The sequence below is a fragment of the Prinia subflava genome, chromosome 1 (genome assembly GCF_021018805.1).
Source record: "Prinia subflava isolate CZ2003 ecotype Zambia chromosome 1, Cam_Psub_1.2, whole genome shotgun sequence".
In the NCBI taxonomy this organism is placed as follows: Eukaryota; Metazoa; Chordata; class Aves; order Passeriformes; family Cisticolidae; genus Prinia; species Prinia subflava.
Window position 1 is genome coordinate 62476067 of NC_086247.1, and position 16874 is coordinate 62492940.

A 16874-nucleotide genomic window follows, 5' to 3' on the forward strand; every position below is an offset into this window, starting at 1 on the left:
AATTGATAGACAATAAATCCACATGCAATAACTAAACCTTATGGTCCAAAGACACCCTCAGTCAGGAAAATACTTGCCTTTTGGATCTGAGTGTAAACCATGCACCTGCTCTGATACAGATACCCACCCATAACACAGACTCATCATATACTTGGGAAATCCCAGCTTCAATTCACTTTCTGCTTGAGGAGAACTGTAATTTTCACCTCTTTGTATTTATATATACCTATGGAAAATGATTTTCACTGTTTGCTCTGCTAAATCCTTGTACAACTTAGAAAAAAAATCCAGACTGATAGTCCAGAAGACAAAGGGTGAGTGGCCCTGACACCTATTAGCAGTTTTGATACTCACTTGGCTGAGGGATCAAAAGATTTACATTCAAATACATTGGATTTAAAGAAAAAAGAAAACAGCAGAACACAGAACAGATGGAAGATTAATTAAATTTTATTTTCCTCCCTACAAATAACCTAATCATAAGTCTAGGGTTTCATGCTTATCCTATGTCTTTTACTAGAAACAATACAGAGAAGTACAAGTGGTATTAATAGCATAACATGGACAAGTATTTTTAAAAAAGGTGCCAGAATCACATTATGGAAACTGCAGAGGAGCAACAGCTCCAGAAGAGATACAGCTAGAGAAGTAGAGATCTCAAGATGTAATAAAAGTCACCTGTCTGTCTCAAGGCACAATGAATATGTCTATAGCACCTCAGGTGTCTGTTTAACCTATTTTTCAAAACTTCCAAAGACAGCAATTTTATATATTTCTCAGAGTGTAAATATCCTTTTCATTAAGAAGTCTTTCCTGACATTGGCTCAAATCTCCACTCCTATTCAAATCTCATAATTCTCAGCCAGATGATGAGGGCAGGACAAGAAACTGTTTTATCAGCAGCTGTCATGCATTTTGACCATCTTGTTTTAGCAGCCTAGATATTTTGGTTTTTATATTGAGGTATGTTCTTAATCTTCTGTTTTCTCTACACATTTTTCTTAAATCAGTACAGTAGTTAGCTATAGTATAGCCTTTTGGCATCAGGCAGATTAAAAGGATACTACTAGTTTTACATCCCAGTGTAGAAATTTTCTTTTTTTTTTAATTTTTCACGTGTGTGCTTATTCATGCTCAGTCACCTACTGGAATCTTAAGTTCTTTTTATGTATAACTATGGACTGGTGAATTGCTCTCCATTTTGTATTTGTCCAGAAGTTTGCTCCCAATGTAGGACCAGATATTTGACCTAAAAAAACCCTAAAAAAACAGCATTCTTTTTCTCCTGATTACATCTTCCAATTCTTAATATTTTTTGAATCCTCGTCTAGTCCCCCTTGTGCTCGCTGACTCTCCCAGAGAGAGTATGTATGTTTTGATAATTATATATTCCACTTCATCTTCTTAATCAGCAATGTCAATATTCAGCGACCCCACATTTAAGGCACACCCTTTCAGAGTTCTGTTTGGTATAGCTCTCCATATTGAAATGAGACTTTAAATCAGTTTTGTGGATGCTTTTATATTCATATATATCATGGCCTAGTGGAAGGTGTCCCTGCCCATGGCATAGGGGTTGTAGCTAGATGATCTTAATGTCTCTTTCAACCCAAACCATTTTATGATTCTGTGAATTGATCACTAAGCTAAAAAAAGCCACAGGTCACGAAGGTATACAATAAAATTACTCATATGGAGATAAAAATAGACCAGGTATGGTACAGCAAGAAGTCTACAAAATACACATTCATGTGATTACAGTCAAGATTTCCTGTTAGGATGTGTCAAGATTTCCTGTTAGGATGTGTCAGAAGTCAGCTTTCTGACTACTTCAGTAATTACTATTTTTTTTCTTGAAAAATTATAGTTTTTTATAATGTATTGATCTTTTCCAGAAGGATCCAGCTAAGAATCCTCTGCCCAGGATAAACAGTCCACAGTTTAATTTGCATCTTTATTACTCATTACATGACAATAGCAATTATTTATTGATAATTATTAAAAAATTGCTCAAACAACAGAATTTTGAATTTCTTTGTATACTATTTTTCCTAAATTCATATCTAGATATTTGAAGGTATTCCTTAATCTTAAAAATCTTAATATTTATAAGGAAATTTTTTTCTTTTTATTCTGACTTTTTGAGGTTTTTTGCAGAAGCAGTGAAATATGAATGCACTGATTCGGGGTATTTGACACCACAGTTTCCATATACACACAATATGTCTGAGTTTTCAGAGTTCCTCCTAAGTATTTTATATTCATTAGATTATATTCCTTCAATATTATCATAGAAAAAAAATACACAATCTGGTTCTTTGGGTTATATACTGGACAGATGTTAAATATTAAAAAAAATATTCAAAGGCAATTAGTCTCATTATTTATATGAGCCTTTTTAGAAGCAAGAACCAACAGTAGTTAAGAATATGCCGGTCTGTATTTAGAATAATAGAAGGAAACTTTTCCAGCGTTGGATTGATGACCCTGGAGAACAAGTTATAGATGAACCAAGGATCCAGGAAAGCAATTTGGGGTTTTTTGAGTACCTTCCTCTTGATTGTAGAGTAGCCATTTGTTTGTCAACTTTGTTTGGTTAAACTCAGAGAAGACTATCTGGGGCTTTTACTGCATAAGTTTAGTAAGGCTTTTTCTGAGAAGACCAAAGGTGTTACACTTGACAAGTCACGCTCTCCCTCTCGCTTGGTGCACAGATCAGCTTTCAACACTAACAAATGTCATACCACATTACTTGGCTAAATGACTTGAAACACTTAAATTCTTCCCAGAAAGACAAGGCGGGTGATCACCCACTTCCCTTAAGTTTTTTCCAATATGCAGTAGCACAGACTTTTGTTCGTATCTACACAAAGCACGATTTCTGCACATTTCATTTGTATTTGTTTACAATTCTTTGATTTTCCTTTTTAACCTATTTCAATGTCTCTTAGGTTTTCTTCAATGCCTGACAGAAATGGGAGTCTGACTGAAAGCAAGGTGCCTTCTAGGCTCAGATTAATCAGAAAGGATCTGCCAAAGTGAAATGTTTTGAAGGACAAGTATAGATCTGTTCTTGAAGCCTCCCCGTATCACAGTAATCTACAATTTCAGCTTTGTTACTGCCCTCCTTGCTCCCTGATACACCCACAAAAGTTGTCAGGACTCTTTTTCAGCTCTCACTAGACAAAAGATTTTGACCATCTATTTCAACTACATGTCTGAGAAGAGTTCTTAACTTGCACCCATGGAAAAATCACCATTCATGCAGAAGGATGCCAACTTCAAACATCAGGTGGATATTTGAAGCTAAACTCATCTAAACTAAAAGTCTACTCTTTATTTACCAGTAAGGTAGGGGGAGAAAATGCTATTATGTGTGCTTTGTATTCTCTATTGCATACTAAATAATTCCTGGGAGGTATTTGTAATCTATAAAGCAGCAAGCAGTTTGGTCACAGCTCTATCTGGCACCATCTGTTTGACCACTTGCAAAAGTAACAGACTGCACAGAAGCTGAAAAAGAGGCATGACTAGCATGAGTTTGGGAAAAACTGTATCTAGATCCAAAATTAACCCAGCTATTCAGAATTTCATCACAGTATGTCAGCCATACTGCAGTTACCCCTTGAACCCTCACAGGCTGGTTTTCCCTTGCCTCTGGCAGATGTGCCTGTCTGCTTTTTCCATAGTCAAAATGTTTGCAGATAGTCTCATTAAAACAAAAGTTTCCAGAAAAGAACAGAAAATTTAGCTCCTGAGACTGCTCTTCTGCTTTTTCTACCCAAGCAAATGAGGAAAAGAGGTTTTGGCCATATTCTGATATACCTATTTATCTGCTTTATTTTTCTGCATTGAATTAATTCAAATGTGAACAACTGTGATAACTTTCATTCAAATTGTTAAAGAAATTATAAAGCTGTGTAGAGGAAAAAATTACTCTTGAGGTATGGAACACTAACAATGGTGACTCCTAATTATTATGTTTGGATAATAAGCTACTAATACATTTAATATAAGCTATATTCGTAATTACAACTAACCTTACAAAAGCATTTATAAGACATCTTTGATGTGGTCTTTTTTCCTTGAAATCATCATGGTTTGTATTATCGACTTAAAAAAAAATCCTTAACCAATGAGTTGTATATCTGTCTCATGCTTGATCACTCGTAACAGCTCTAACTGCAAAGGAAAAGCTCATTTACCATTTTAAGCACTGGACTTAATTAACTTCTTTACATTACTAGGAACTTTCCCAATAGTCCAAGAATTATTAAAATTTAATGAGAATGTTTCAGAAAGTTTCCTAACCAATAAAGGATTCTTATGAACAAATTAATAATGTCTACAATTACACCACAAGTATTGAATATAAAAGCTTTGAACAAAAACAATACCAATAAATGAACAGAAAAATCCTTGATAATATTTAGACTATCATTTATAGTAAAAAAAACCTTTCATCTATGTTGTTATACTGTTCCTTGTTTCTATTTCTCATACATTTTTGCACATTCTCTTTATTCCCAAAATGAGTGAGAAACTAAACAAAACTTGAGACGAGCCTTAAGATGTGTTGACGGACTATTGCTTGCATGAGTAGAAATCCAGCCCCTCTCTGGCATTTCTCCATAGGATGCCTGAGTTATTGTTTTTCTGTAGGTTAGATGGAAAACTTTGTTTGATGATCAAAATACTGTGTATGCCTCAATCACTTCTAAAATAGTAATTTTGCATTTGCAAGAGATTTTAAAGGGGTGGCTGTCTCCTGTTTTTTTACTGATATAACAATATTTCAGCTGATGGTAAACCCATTGGTGTTAAATGGTATCTGACATGAAACAGAAAATATTATAAAGAACCTCAAAGTTTGAATGGTTGGAGAAAAAAATCAATATAAAATCAGCTATCCTGGACTTCTACTGCTCTTCTGGATTAGTTCAGAAGATATATATATTGCATCTCCCCATGATTCCAAATCACATCCCTAATGTGCAGAGGGAACATGCCAAATTTCCTCCTCACTCAGGTGTTCCAGGAGGGTACATGTAGCTACCTTAGGCAAAAACACATTAGAGCTCCTCCAGATATCTGAGGAATAAACACCTCTTGTGAAAACTTTCTCATGATTCTTTCATGTGGCTATTAACACCGCTATTATGAAAAAAAAAAAAAAAAAAAAAAAAAAAAAAGGGCACAGGGGAGGAAGAAGAGGAAGCAATCAATATTTATCATTAGTGTTGAGCAAGAACTCCTAAATTACATTACTGTGAGATGATGTCTGCAAAGTTTTAGTGGGCCGAAATGCTTCCAGGAACAGGAGTTAATAGCATCACTTACAGTTGTGAAGGCAAGAGCAATTCTGAAGATTGCTTCAGTAATTCAGAATGAGTAACAACAGAGACCCTCAAGTGCATTGCTGTTCATTAATAATAATGTCCACACAGCAGATAATTTCTGCTTAAAGAATGAGCCTTTGTAACTTGGTCAGCAGGATTATGTTTAAAGCGCTCTCCTGAAAACAAAGGGAGGGCAAGCTTCTCTCTCATTCATTGTATGAAAAGAATATGCCAGCTTATGACTACCCTCACAAGACCATCCAAATGCAATCATCTCCTGTTTTATCTCAGCCTCAGCCTAGGAAAAAAACCACATGAATTGCATTCTATAAACTGCAGAAACAACTACAACATGAGTCACCATTCCTGCAGAAAGCTCTCGCAGCAAGCACCTCATCCCGACTGCCAATGGCCCCTGACAAATCCCTGCAGCTTCATTCGTGGCCTCTGCCTCTGAGACCATTCCCTGCAGGAGCACCTCAGGCTGGGAGGATGCAGCAGGCTTGGGGAGCTGTGCTGTGGAGCATGTTGCCTCCAAGGGATGGGGTCAGCAGTCTGTGTCCTCTGCACGCTGAGGGACTGGCTCCTGAAGCAACTTTTAGCAAGCAGTTGCAGAACGTCAAAAGTGAGTCTTCAGAGAGCGCAAAAACTAACTTGAAAGATCTAAACAGCAAAAATCCTCTCTAAATTCTATTCCACATTCATTTTTAAGAAATGACCTTATTAATAAGTGGATTCTTAGCTGACCAGTTGGGCTTTTTAAACAGCTACAGGTTGCTATAGATCAATAGTTTCTAAAAACATTGGGATTTTCATCAAGAAAAATTCTAGGAAATACCTCACAGCACTCAACGTTTAGAACACAGCATTTTAAACAGGTAACAAAAACTTATTAGGTTCCTTTCTGCATCTTCCAAGCAGTTCCTTTTCAAAATAATTCCATACATTTTAAAAATTCTGAAACAAATTCAACTGACACAAAAGTTTGCAACTGCACACATAATATAATGAAAATTATTTGCAACCTACCTTGGAATTGCGTGAATTTGATTGTTCCCATTCTCTCTCCATTTCTGAAAACAACTTCACCCTAAATAAAATAAATAAATAACTTAAAAGTTTTATAAATCTCTCATAATATAATTTCTCATTACATTTTAATTTTCCATTGACTATTAAAATTATGAAAGCAATGTTTAAACTCTGAAGATAGCAGATTCAAAATAACTCAAAAACATCTCCTTAAAGCCTTCTTCTACAGATTTCAAATGACCTTAGAAAGTTGGCCAGTGCTCCTACCCCCTTTTTATTTCAAGGAAATGGAAGCACAATAAAGCCAGTAACTTACTGAATTTCAGAGGATGAGAGATATGCAAACAACCGATTTTCACTGTTTGCTTTACAAAGGGTATGTAAAAACTTTCAAAGATCACACAAGAAAATAGTTTTGTACTTCATTCACCCATCCCATAGTTCTCCAAATAGCTCTAGAAGCTATTTATCTTCTCTTATATACTTATCCTACTAGATTATGGATCCCAGTTGCTCTTATGGCTTGGTTTTGTACTATACCAACATGTGTGTCCTAGTATTCCTTTTCATTATAATGTCTTTGAGCCAGTTCAACCATTTGTGGTGCTATACACCGTTATTTCTCAATATAATGTTCGTGCAATGCTGAAACCTCCTCACATATCCCTAGGAAATTACTCCCATCTTTTATACCATCTTTTTGATTAAATTAAGAAAAGATCTTGTTAAACTTCCTCCTGACTTCAGCCATTTCATAATTGAGTATGAAAGAAGAGGGTTTCATTCATTTATGGTAAGTATTTTTAATATTTCGAACCTGTAGTGGAGAGCTGAGTGCTGTTAAGATAGGTTGCTGTTCTACTTCATCCCTGGTTTGGCTGATTAACACCATTTCCATAAATCTTTGTTTTGGCAGACATCGGAGTAAAAGAAACCAAACAGTAAACCTGTGAGCCTACAACACATTTCCCTGTGCCAGCCTGTCACTTTTTGGATAATCCTTTGTGGTCACTGAAGGGATGGACTGAAGGCCTCTGAAATACTGAAGTCAGGTCCCTGCAGGAACAGCACAAGAGTTTTGCAGTACAGCACACTCACCTCCCCCCCATATTCTGCAAGCCACAAAACACCATTTCCCTTTGATAAACAGAAGAAACTTTAAACAAGTATAAGCCACACTGTGCTAAACTTTAAGAATCAAAACCCCCAATCTCCTGGCTATTTTATTAAAAAAATAAGAAAATTATGTTTGAAGCAAAAGAAGTGATATAAATAGACAGTAAAATGTTGAATTTAATTTTATCGATGATAAACCAATTCTAGTAAGAAATAAGCCAACCAGTGTTTTAGAAACCTGTCTTTAGGAATTACGTGCTGATTTATGGCATGAGAAATGATTCTGATGATATTCTACAGCTCACATCAAGCCATTTCTTTGCTACTGAGATAACATACCGTAAGATTTAGCTGGAGATTTGTCTTCTTTACACTTGAGATTCATAAATTACTAAAAGTGGGTTTGCTTTATTTAAAGTCTGTCTGGCGGATGTCTGAATAATAGATATTTGTAATATACACATTAGGATGCGACATTCCACAAGCCAATCTTAACACTATTTTGTCCTTTCTTTTTACCTCACCACACACTCCAGTGTATGTGCCAGTACAAATTGCAGTTCATGGTGTGACCCACCATAAAACCTAGATCTCATGAAATCTATGTGAAAATAGCAACACACAAAATCCTTTTTTACCTTCCATTGTGTTTTGATGACATTAGATAGGCCTATTTAGATATTGATTAGCAAAAGAACCAGTGATTGAATAGAATTAAATAATGAAATTAATGTTAATACTAACTTTTTCAGAACATGATAATCATATTCAAAAAATATTTCTTGATCAAGTAAATATTTTATTTCAAGAGATGTAAAATAAGACCTGGATCCTGAACAAGCATTTAAATCAACTGCACAAGTGAATAACTTGCACTTAGAACAAACCCTAGATCTTAAAATATATTAAATAGTTAATTATCAAAGTTTTCCTCTTTCATTACACACAGGTCATCCCAATGGAGACCAACAGAAACCACACTGGTGTTTTGGTGCCTATTTAGTTTTGTTCAATCTACCATCTACATTTTGTCTTTCTTTACTAGTTATAAAAGTGAATACCAGAGTAAACACCAATCTGTCCAGCTGATCTGCCCAGCTTTGAGCTGTGGACAGGCATCTTTACACTAGCAATGGCCCTTGAAAAGTTCATGGGAAGGAGACAGAAAATTTGTGGCTTGGAGTCCAACAGAGATGTGAGTCTAGGGTGGAAAAGGTGCTGAATGAGCTCAGTCTGGCACAGTCTGCCCCCCCTGGATATTGCTGCTGGTATGTACAGCCACCATGGCACAAGGGATTTCATTTTTTGGCTCAAATACATCTCTGTATTTGGGATTCATTGCAGCTGCATAATTCATCATACAACCTTACACAGGTGTATTTTATTTAGTTTTCCTAAATGTACTGCCACCCAGAAGTATAAACAACATTACTCTCTGTTACATACTTAACATTACAAGTTAAGTGACTTGAACAATAGAAATATAGAAGCTTATGTTGTAGGTTTTTAAGGTTTTTGTTTGTTTGCTTGCTTTTTGATACCTCTCTGACCTGCAATTGTTGGTTTTTTGGTTTTGGTTTTTTTTTCCGTCAGAAAGCTACAGTGCTTGAAAGTCCTTTACAAATGATGGAAACCAGACTGGACCATACATTTCAACAGCATCAATCTCACACTTGACACATACAAGGACATCATCTCCCTATTTCTTCCAAGTACTGTCACCTTTTTTGTGCTCTGTTTTACAAACCTAATATTGATTTGTGTACTTTGTTATACTGAGTAACTGTATCATTCTCTTTAGAAAAAGATATTTTCTACCCTCCTTGGTTGTAGAGTTTTTCCCTTTTATCTTAAGTCATTAGCCCTGTATCTGTGGTCAGAATAAGAAGTCCACATTCTCCATTCACACTTACAAATTATTAGCCAACATTAGGTTTATTTCAGGCACATGGGACTTCCCCTGTATTTACAGCAGTCATTTGTCTCTACTTGGAAGAAGCTGTACATTATGCCTCTATATTTTTTTCCTGGTGGCTAAAAAGTAGGTATCTTTGCTATATTATGAACATGTCATTTAGCTCTTTTTGAGCACTAGCATTTGTTACAATTTTCTTTGCATTATCTTTGACAGTATTATTATTCAGCTCTGGACAGAGGCCCATGCCAAAGTTAGAATTCTTTCATTCTCCATACACTGAAATCCACAGCCAGCACATTTTTTCATTCATATCATAGTTATCTTCATCATCTTCAATCTCACCAGAGTTCACAAGTTTCTTAACTACTATCTCAGTCAGGGCCAGGTCTGCACTTTGACCATCATTTAATTTACTGTGTATTTTCTTCTGCCAAGTATCTCAAATTCACTAAACAGAGAAATAAGTGCATAGCATTTACTTCATGGTTTTCAGTACTATCCCTACAAGAAATGTCTGCCTTAGACCATGTTTACTTCCTCCTTCAGCAGTCTTCCACCACATGGCACCAAACAACTATTTATTCAAGTGTTTATCACATCACTCAGCCTATACTTGTTATCTTATTGATGGTTTAAAATGTCATAAATATACATTCAAGCTAAATTAACAACACAAATACCCCTTCATAAGAGGAAAGGCCATGAGAATATTGACAGAAATACCACAGCTGGATGCAAGTCAGTTAAATACCACAGGACTTCTGTGCCCTGAGTATTTTCTGATGGGCCAATACATTTCAGGACACTGCTTTAGTTCCACTTCACTGCCCAGGAAGCAGCCCACTGGGCAGTGAAGCCTACTCTGCCCTATAGACAAGTCATCCCCTCATATAACAGTGTTTAAAGCCAGTGGCTTTCCATGAAACATCTGAGACTACACAGTCAAACCTGCTCCAAAAGTGACCATTATTATTTTCCCAAAAATAAATGAACTCGTTCATTTTTGGGGTACTTGAGGGTGATATTTGATATCAAGTAAATAATCTAAATAAATGCATGCAGAAATACCTGAAAAGCAGTAACATAACTATGACAACTGAAATAACGTTTTGTATATTTTTATATATTCTTTACATATTAATATAATATATAAAATTAAATCTGTCTATTTAAGTTCTGTGACATCTGCTGAAATCAAGGTACACTTCTGAAATTCTAGTTTTCTTATTGGACTATGTCCAATAAAAGTATAAGCCAAGGAAGGTGAAGCATCCTAGGATAGGAAACCTAAGAGCTTGCTATCACCCAGAGGGCAGCTTACTGGCCTCTCACATTGCTCCTAGCAGTACAGCTCTACAACTACCTGGTGGCTGCCCAGCATTCATAAAACCCCTGTGTGAGCTGTAGCAGCCTACTAAACCAGCAAAATGCATTCAGTGGGCTTTTTTTTTTAATTGCTTTTTCAAGTGGGTGATATGTTCTTTCTGAATTGCTGAACCAGAGCCAGCACAAAGGAGCCCTGGAAGGATGCAGGTATGGGCAGAAGGAGGTAGGAGAAAGAGTGCAAGACACTCTTTGTTAGCCCCAGATGCTTTCAGAAGACTTTCTATGTTTTCATGTAATCCACACAGCCTGCTACTCACATGTTGCACTCAATTTACTCATTCAGGACTCCTTAGCTACTGACACACCTTGCCTGACACGCACAAAGCACCAAGTTGGAATTCTGCAGCTCTTGGTTCTGCAACCTGTGGGCAGTGAAGAGCTACACTCTGGAATTCAGAGCCTCCTCCACCCTCCAAACTTCATGTCCAAGACAGTGGTGTTTATATAGAGAAAGGGAATATCATTTATTGTACCTAACAGGCTTTTAGCTCTGCAAGTATAACCTCACTTCTGAAACAAAACAGCAGACTTCCAGCTGAGGGCAGCTTGTACACAACTCTTCTGTTTTAGCCTAGTTACATCACTCATTCAGCTGCAAACAAAGAGCTAAGCACAGGAGATGTAAGCAGAGTGCAAGAGAGGATACCAGGGAGACAGGAGTGAAGGTGTAACCCCCTGTGGGATAAAGAGGTTACCATCATCTTTGGATAAACAAGAGGAGAGCAGAAGGCAGAGGGTGACGAAAATTAAAATGCTCCATCAAATCAACAATGCTCCTCAGTCCATGATTTAATATCTTAAGACTGCTGTGGATAATATGTTTCTAGAACATTTGATGAAAGCAGACTCAGTGATTGCTGCTTTTCTGGCCTTGAGACTATTTTCAGAAAAGGTGTTTCTTTCAAAATTTTCAAGATTAAAGACTAAAATCTAAAAGAGTTTACAATCCATTGGGATGTCTTTTCCCTGCCTATTTTCTCTCTTATGACACTTTCCAGAGCTTTGGGTAACTGAACACTGTTGTCTGGAGAGCAGCAGAGCAGCTCAAAGAGCAGGGTGAAGCTTAGCTAAAATCCTGGTCTTGGCTAACATTTTCTAAATTAAGCAATACCACCATTCTCATCTAAACAGAATCTCTTGTTCTAGCCATGAAAAAGCAGGCATAAACCAGCAGGAATAAAATGAACAGGCTTACTTCCATACACTGAGTATCCTACTGCACCACAGCAAGCATGCTGTGTTGCATTTTAAAAATATACCACAAACAAGTTGGTTTCCCAGACAAAAACACTGGTTTTGGAGAAAACCAGTGCGGAAGAAAGAAGATAAATTGCTGGAAGAGAATTGCTGAGAAAAAAAAAATCTGGTAATCATGACAGTGGTGGAAAAGAATGAAGAATTTGCATTCATCAAATCTCTTAACACTGAACTAGGAGGCACTCATCTATTAGGACTTTGAGAAAACAGAAAAATCAGTGATGTTTTTTACATTATTTCTTTGCACAGCAGGTAATTACCTGAAATTTGCATTCAGTGAGGATTACTTATACATTTGTTTCATTTAGAAACAGAGGTCTAGGATGTGACCCAGTCTACAGATCTCATGCGACACTTCATATATTCTGATGTAGCTTCTGTGAACTCTTGGTAGTCAGACAGGTAAAAGGAAAATTACATTTCAGAGATAGCTCGGAGATCAGGAAATATTAATGATTTTTTAAATAGGTTACAGAAACTGCTCTCATATGAATGAAATAGGGGATAAGCAGACGTACAGGTTCACATCGGAGGCAATTTGGAAATAAAGAACATAGGAGAGAAATACATAAGTTCCTTTTTATTTCTTCCCCCATGGCAAAAACTGTTCTGGGCAAAAAGATCTGGCAATTAAAAAAAAAACAAAAGATGGGCTTTGTGCCTCATATTTGCCAAGATCTTTGTTAGCATCAGCTAATTCAAGTAGCCCATGGCATTGCCCATTGTGTTCTGCTTTGGCACTTGTCTATCTTAAATGCCTACAGAATAAGTAATAGAGTTTCTCAAAATTTAAAAAAAAAATAAATCCCTGGTATATAAAATAATTTCTTTAGACTATCCTGAATGATTTTAATAATTCAAAATTCATACCCAAGTTTCCTAAAAAACAGAAAAAGCTACTCTGCTTCTCCTAATATCATGGCAGCAATGAGCTATAGTCCATAGCTGGGCTGGAAGAAATGGAAACTGAAGATCAAGACCTACAGTTTCAAATTAAGTACAACATTTTAATGTACTTATCATTCACATACATCCTCAATCCATGATTATGTGGAAATACAAAGTACTGGAAGCCTTACCACCATGGTTTCATCATGCTGCCATTACACGCCCTTCTAAATAATAAGTTCTAGTCCATTCAGCCTCTTCTTCAAATAAAGGGGATTTTTTTTTTAAATTTTGCCTATCTCCCCTCTCTAAGCCCCAGTTACAATTTTATTTATTTCCTCACAAAGGCGTAACTTAAACATGGATGCTCTTGCTGTGCAGAAGGGTGCCTCTATTTCTAATATTTTGCTAGCTGATCTTTACCATATTTCAGGGAGAACTTCAACTCTTTTTCGTTTTGTTCTAGTGTTGTGTTTTCTGGGTTTTTGTTTTGTTTTGTTTGTTTTGTTGTTTTTTGGGTTTGTTTTTTTTTCCCAGTAAAGTGAAGGAATCAGAAAGGGAACAGACAGAATTTCTTTAGTTAAAATTTCTATCCTCAATCTCACCAGCATCCTCTATCACCAGTTGTAATTGCATAAAAGTGTGCTGTTGGCAGCACAATGACATAAGCCCAGACTAAGCTGCTCCATTAGATTAGCATTTAGATGCATCTAAACAATTTTACACAGCTATGCTGAAATGAGACAGCACAATCATAGCATTTCTTTCAGCACAGCAAGCAAAGGCGTCATTTACGAACATCTGAGCACTCCGTCTACACACAGAAGCAAGACTAAGGGAATAATGTCCCTGACAAGGTACCAGCAATTCATAAGCAGCTAAAAGGGGGGAGAAAAGGATGCTGGCCAGGAAATCATGCATTAAACAGTATCAGACTTGCTGGCCATTCCAGGTGAAGAAAGATGAAATCTTTATGCTTTGTTACTCATTAATGTGCTTTTACACACTTATCTGGGCTTATGGCCAGCACAAGGCATGCTCTTTTATTTTTTATGGCCATATCATTTTCACCCAGTAACAGAGTTTTTTTGTGAGTCATCTGTCAGTAGTCAGGTAAGCACTATGTTGGACATCATTAGTGGTCTTAGGTTTAAAAGCATGGCAGGAAAGAAATTGAAATGAAACATAGATATTTGAGAAGCTATTTTGCAAGTTTTTTTCTGAGGACTTCAGAAACTAAATGACAGGCCCTGAAACAGTGTGCAACAAATGCTTTCAAGTCTGGTGATATATATAATATATAGCAGTGCTGACTGTTGGTATTTAGCCAATTTCCTGAGCTATTGTTAGCCTCTGAAGCACAAGAAATATAATTTCCTTTTCTCTTGACTCAATCTCTTCCAGGAGTGTGTAAAAACATTGATGTAAACAACCTGTCTTTCAAGGTGGCAAGTGAAAAGGAAACAGTCTGAAGCACTGGGACTAGGAACTCAAGCCCTTCCCAGTGTGTATAAAAGAGTAAATACGAACTGCTGAAGTGATGCTCAGAATTGTTCTTACAAGGTTGAGTCCCTGATGATTTCAGTTGCTAACTCTGTGTGTCTGTACAAACAGGGTAACAGCACATTATCTTCCACCACCATGTTTTTGGGGTTTTTTCCCCATTGCTTTTGTAAGAATGAATCAGAAGAGATAGCAAAAAGCCTTTTAAGGACACCGCATTAAGCAGCAGTTCCATCTCCTCAACAGTGCAATTTCATATGATGTTCTGAAGTAATTTCTTCCATTTTCTTTAAACTACATTAATCTCAGCAGAGAGCAGAACCACACAGGCTGTATTTAATTTGTTCTGATGATGATCCAAATGACTGCAGGACCCACTGCCTCCTCGCTCTGCACCTCCTGCCCGGGCTCTGTCACATTGGCTGGACACAGGAGATTACTTTGTTTACTCTGTTCTTTCTAAAGAGCAGGCAGCCTCTGTTGTTAGTAAGAGAGCAGACAGCCTCTGTTACTAGCAAGGTCTTCATATCCAAATTAGAACACACTGGCATTACCCTTTGCAAGTGCTGAGCACAATATCTTCAGACTATTATCTTTTTAAATGAGCAACTTTAATTCAAAACCACCTTAACAGGAAAGGGGAGTTAAAAAAAAATTACACAGACCAGACAGCTTAACAAATCTCTTTCTAAGTATTTTCACCTGTCAGTTGTGGATGATTCTCACTACTGTGTAGAGAAAAGACTCCGATTATGACAGCAGACTCATTCCCAGTGTTACACGGCTACTTTACATCTGAAAATTCCCCTGCAGGCAGAAGTGCTGACCAGGGAAGATTCTGAGTAAGCTAAAAGGTGGGTTTTTTTGTAGAGAGCAGCCATCCAGGTCTAGGACACTAACACTGATTTTCCCTCTTTTTACACAGTACAAGATCTTACACAGGAATGAGAACTGTTTAATTCAATATTCATAAAATGTTATTAGAGTAGTTCAAACTTTTCTTTGGCAAATCAACTAAGACAGTTCAAAGCACGTGGGAACTGACTGTCCAGGACATCAACTTTCTAATACATTTCCCAATAACCATCACTGAAATGGGTCCATTTTTCATTTCAGTATGAAATAATAATTTTTGCTCATCTAAATTTACAGCAAGCTTCTAACAATCTTTTAATTTAGCCCAGTTGTGTTTTCTTGGCTTTACTTGACAATTGCCAGAATTGCTATGACATTTAAGACGTCTATTTCTGTAAAGCTAAAAAACCTAGCCTAAGCTATTTCCAATCCTAGGACTCTCAGATTTACTTTTCTTTAAAATTTCAAGTTTTGTCTATTTTTCTATCAGAAAGGACTCCTGAAGACAGCTATATTTGATGATAATGAAGTAGAAGTTTCATCCTTTTCTTCAGCACTGCATCCCTCCAGGTGATGCTTTCATCAGCATCAAATTCTGACTGAAATCTGCAGAGAAGAGCATTAGCATTGCTGAGCACAGAGATTTGAACAGGCTTGGCAGTGGCATGAAGGAGATCTAACCAGCATATTAACAAAATCAAATTCAGCCCTTTTCACTGTCCATTTCAATCCTTCAGGCTATCCTAACCTGTGCGAACAACCTGCAGAGAGTCAGTAAGATATAACTGGCATAATTTTGACACTTTAAAGATTCTCTGTTTATATGTGTATAGCAGTTTTGGTGAGGAAAGATGGGAGGTTCTTTGTAAAACACTCAGATCCGAAGATGCTGAAGAGACTCACTTTGGTTTCTGAGAGATCAGTGCCATACACCATTAGACCCTACCCAACACAGCAGCTTTCCAGCTGGCACAGATCACAGATCTCAAAGGTGTAGCTCTCCTCAGACTCCATAAAGCAAGGCTTAGAGTAATGGTGTTATTTTGGGATCACTCTTCCTACACTTTCAGAGCACTAAAGCTAAGGTTTCCGGATACCTAAATCTCTCTCCACTGTGATGGATGCTTTAAAAAACTTATGTGAAATACTTGTTGTTTTAAATACATTCTCTGCCTAAAACTAATAAAAAATCAATATCATACTAAAAACTTGAGACATACCTAGCCACTTAATAGATAAACAGCGTACTTTTCCATGAAATATACCACTTAGAAACTCTTCAGGATTCCCTAGGGACATGATGATGCAGATGAAAACAAGACAACAGATGACACCTCCTTCTTACCCCTTAAGTCACACCAGCTGATTTGTAAAAGCAAGTTAATGAAAAGCGATTTCTCTTTTTGTGTTTCTTCTAACTCAAGGTAAAGTTAGGTGTTCAAAGTCCAACTAATGCTGTGAAATAGCTACACACTAGACATCTTCTTCCTACCCGTGGCCCCCAGCGTTTCCATGCCCAGGGTGTTATCTATACCATGCCATGCAGACTAATTCAGATGCACCCAGGTAAACAAAAACAA

The 16874-nt window shown here is 36.9% G+C and overlaps 1 protein-coding gene across 1 annotated transcript in view; it reads right to left on the reverse strand.

The window, feature by feature from the left end:
- GABBR2 (gamma-aminobutyric acid type B receptor subunit 2) overlaps positions 1-16874 on the reverse strand; it is a 465813-nt gene that overhangs the window by 189487 nt on the left and 259452 nt on the right. Inside the window, exon 8 of the mRNA XM_063398360.1 lies at positions 6369-6429. Within this exon, the coding sequence (XP_063254430.1) occupies positions 6369-6429 (61 nt within the window). The remainder of the gene's footprint in view (positions 1-6368; positions 6430-16874) is intronic.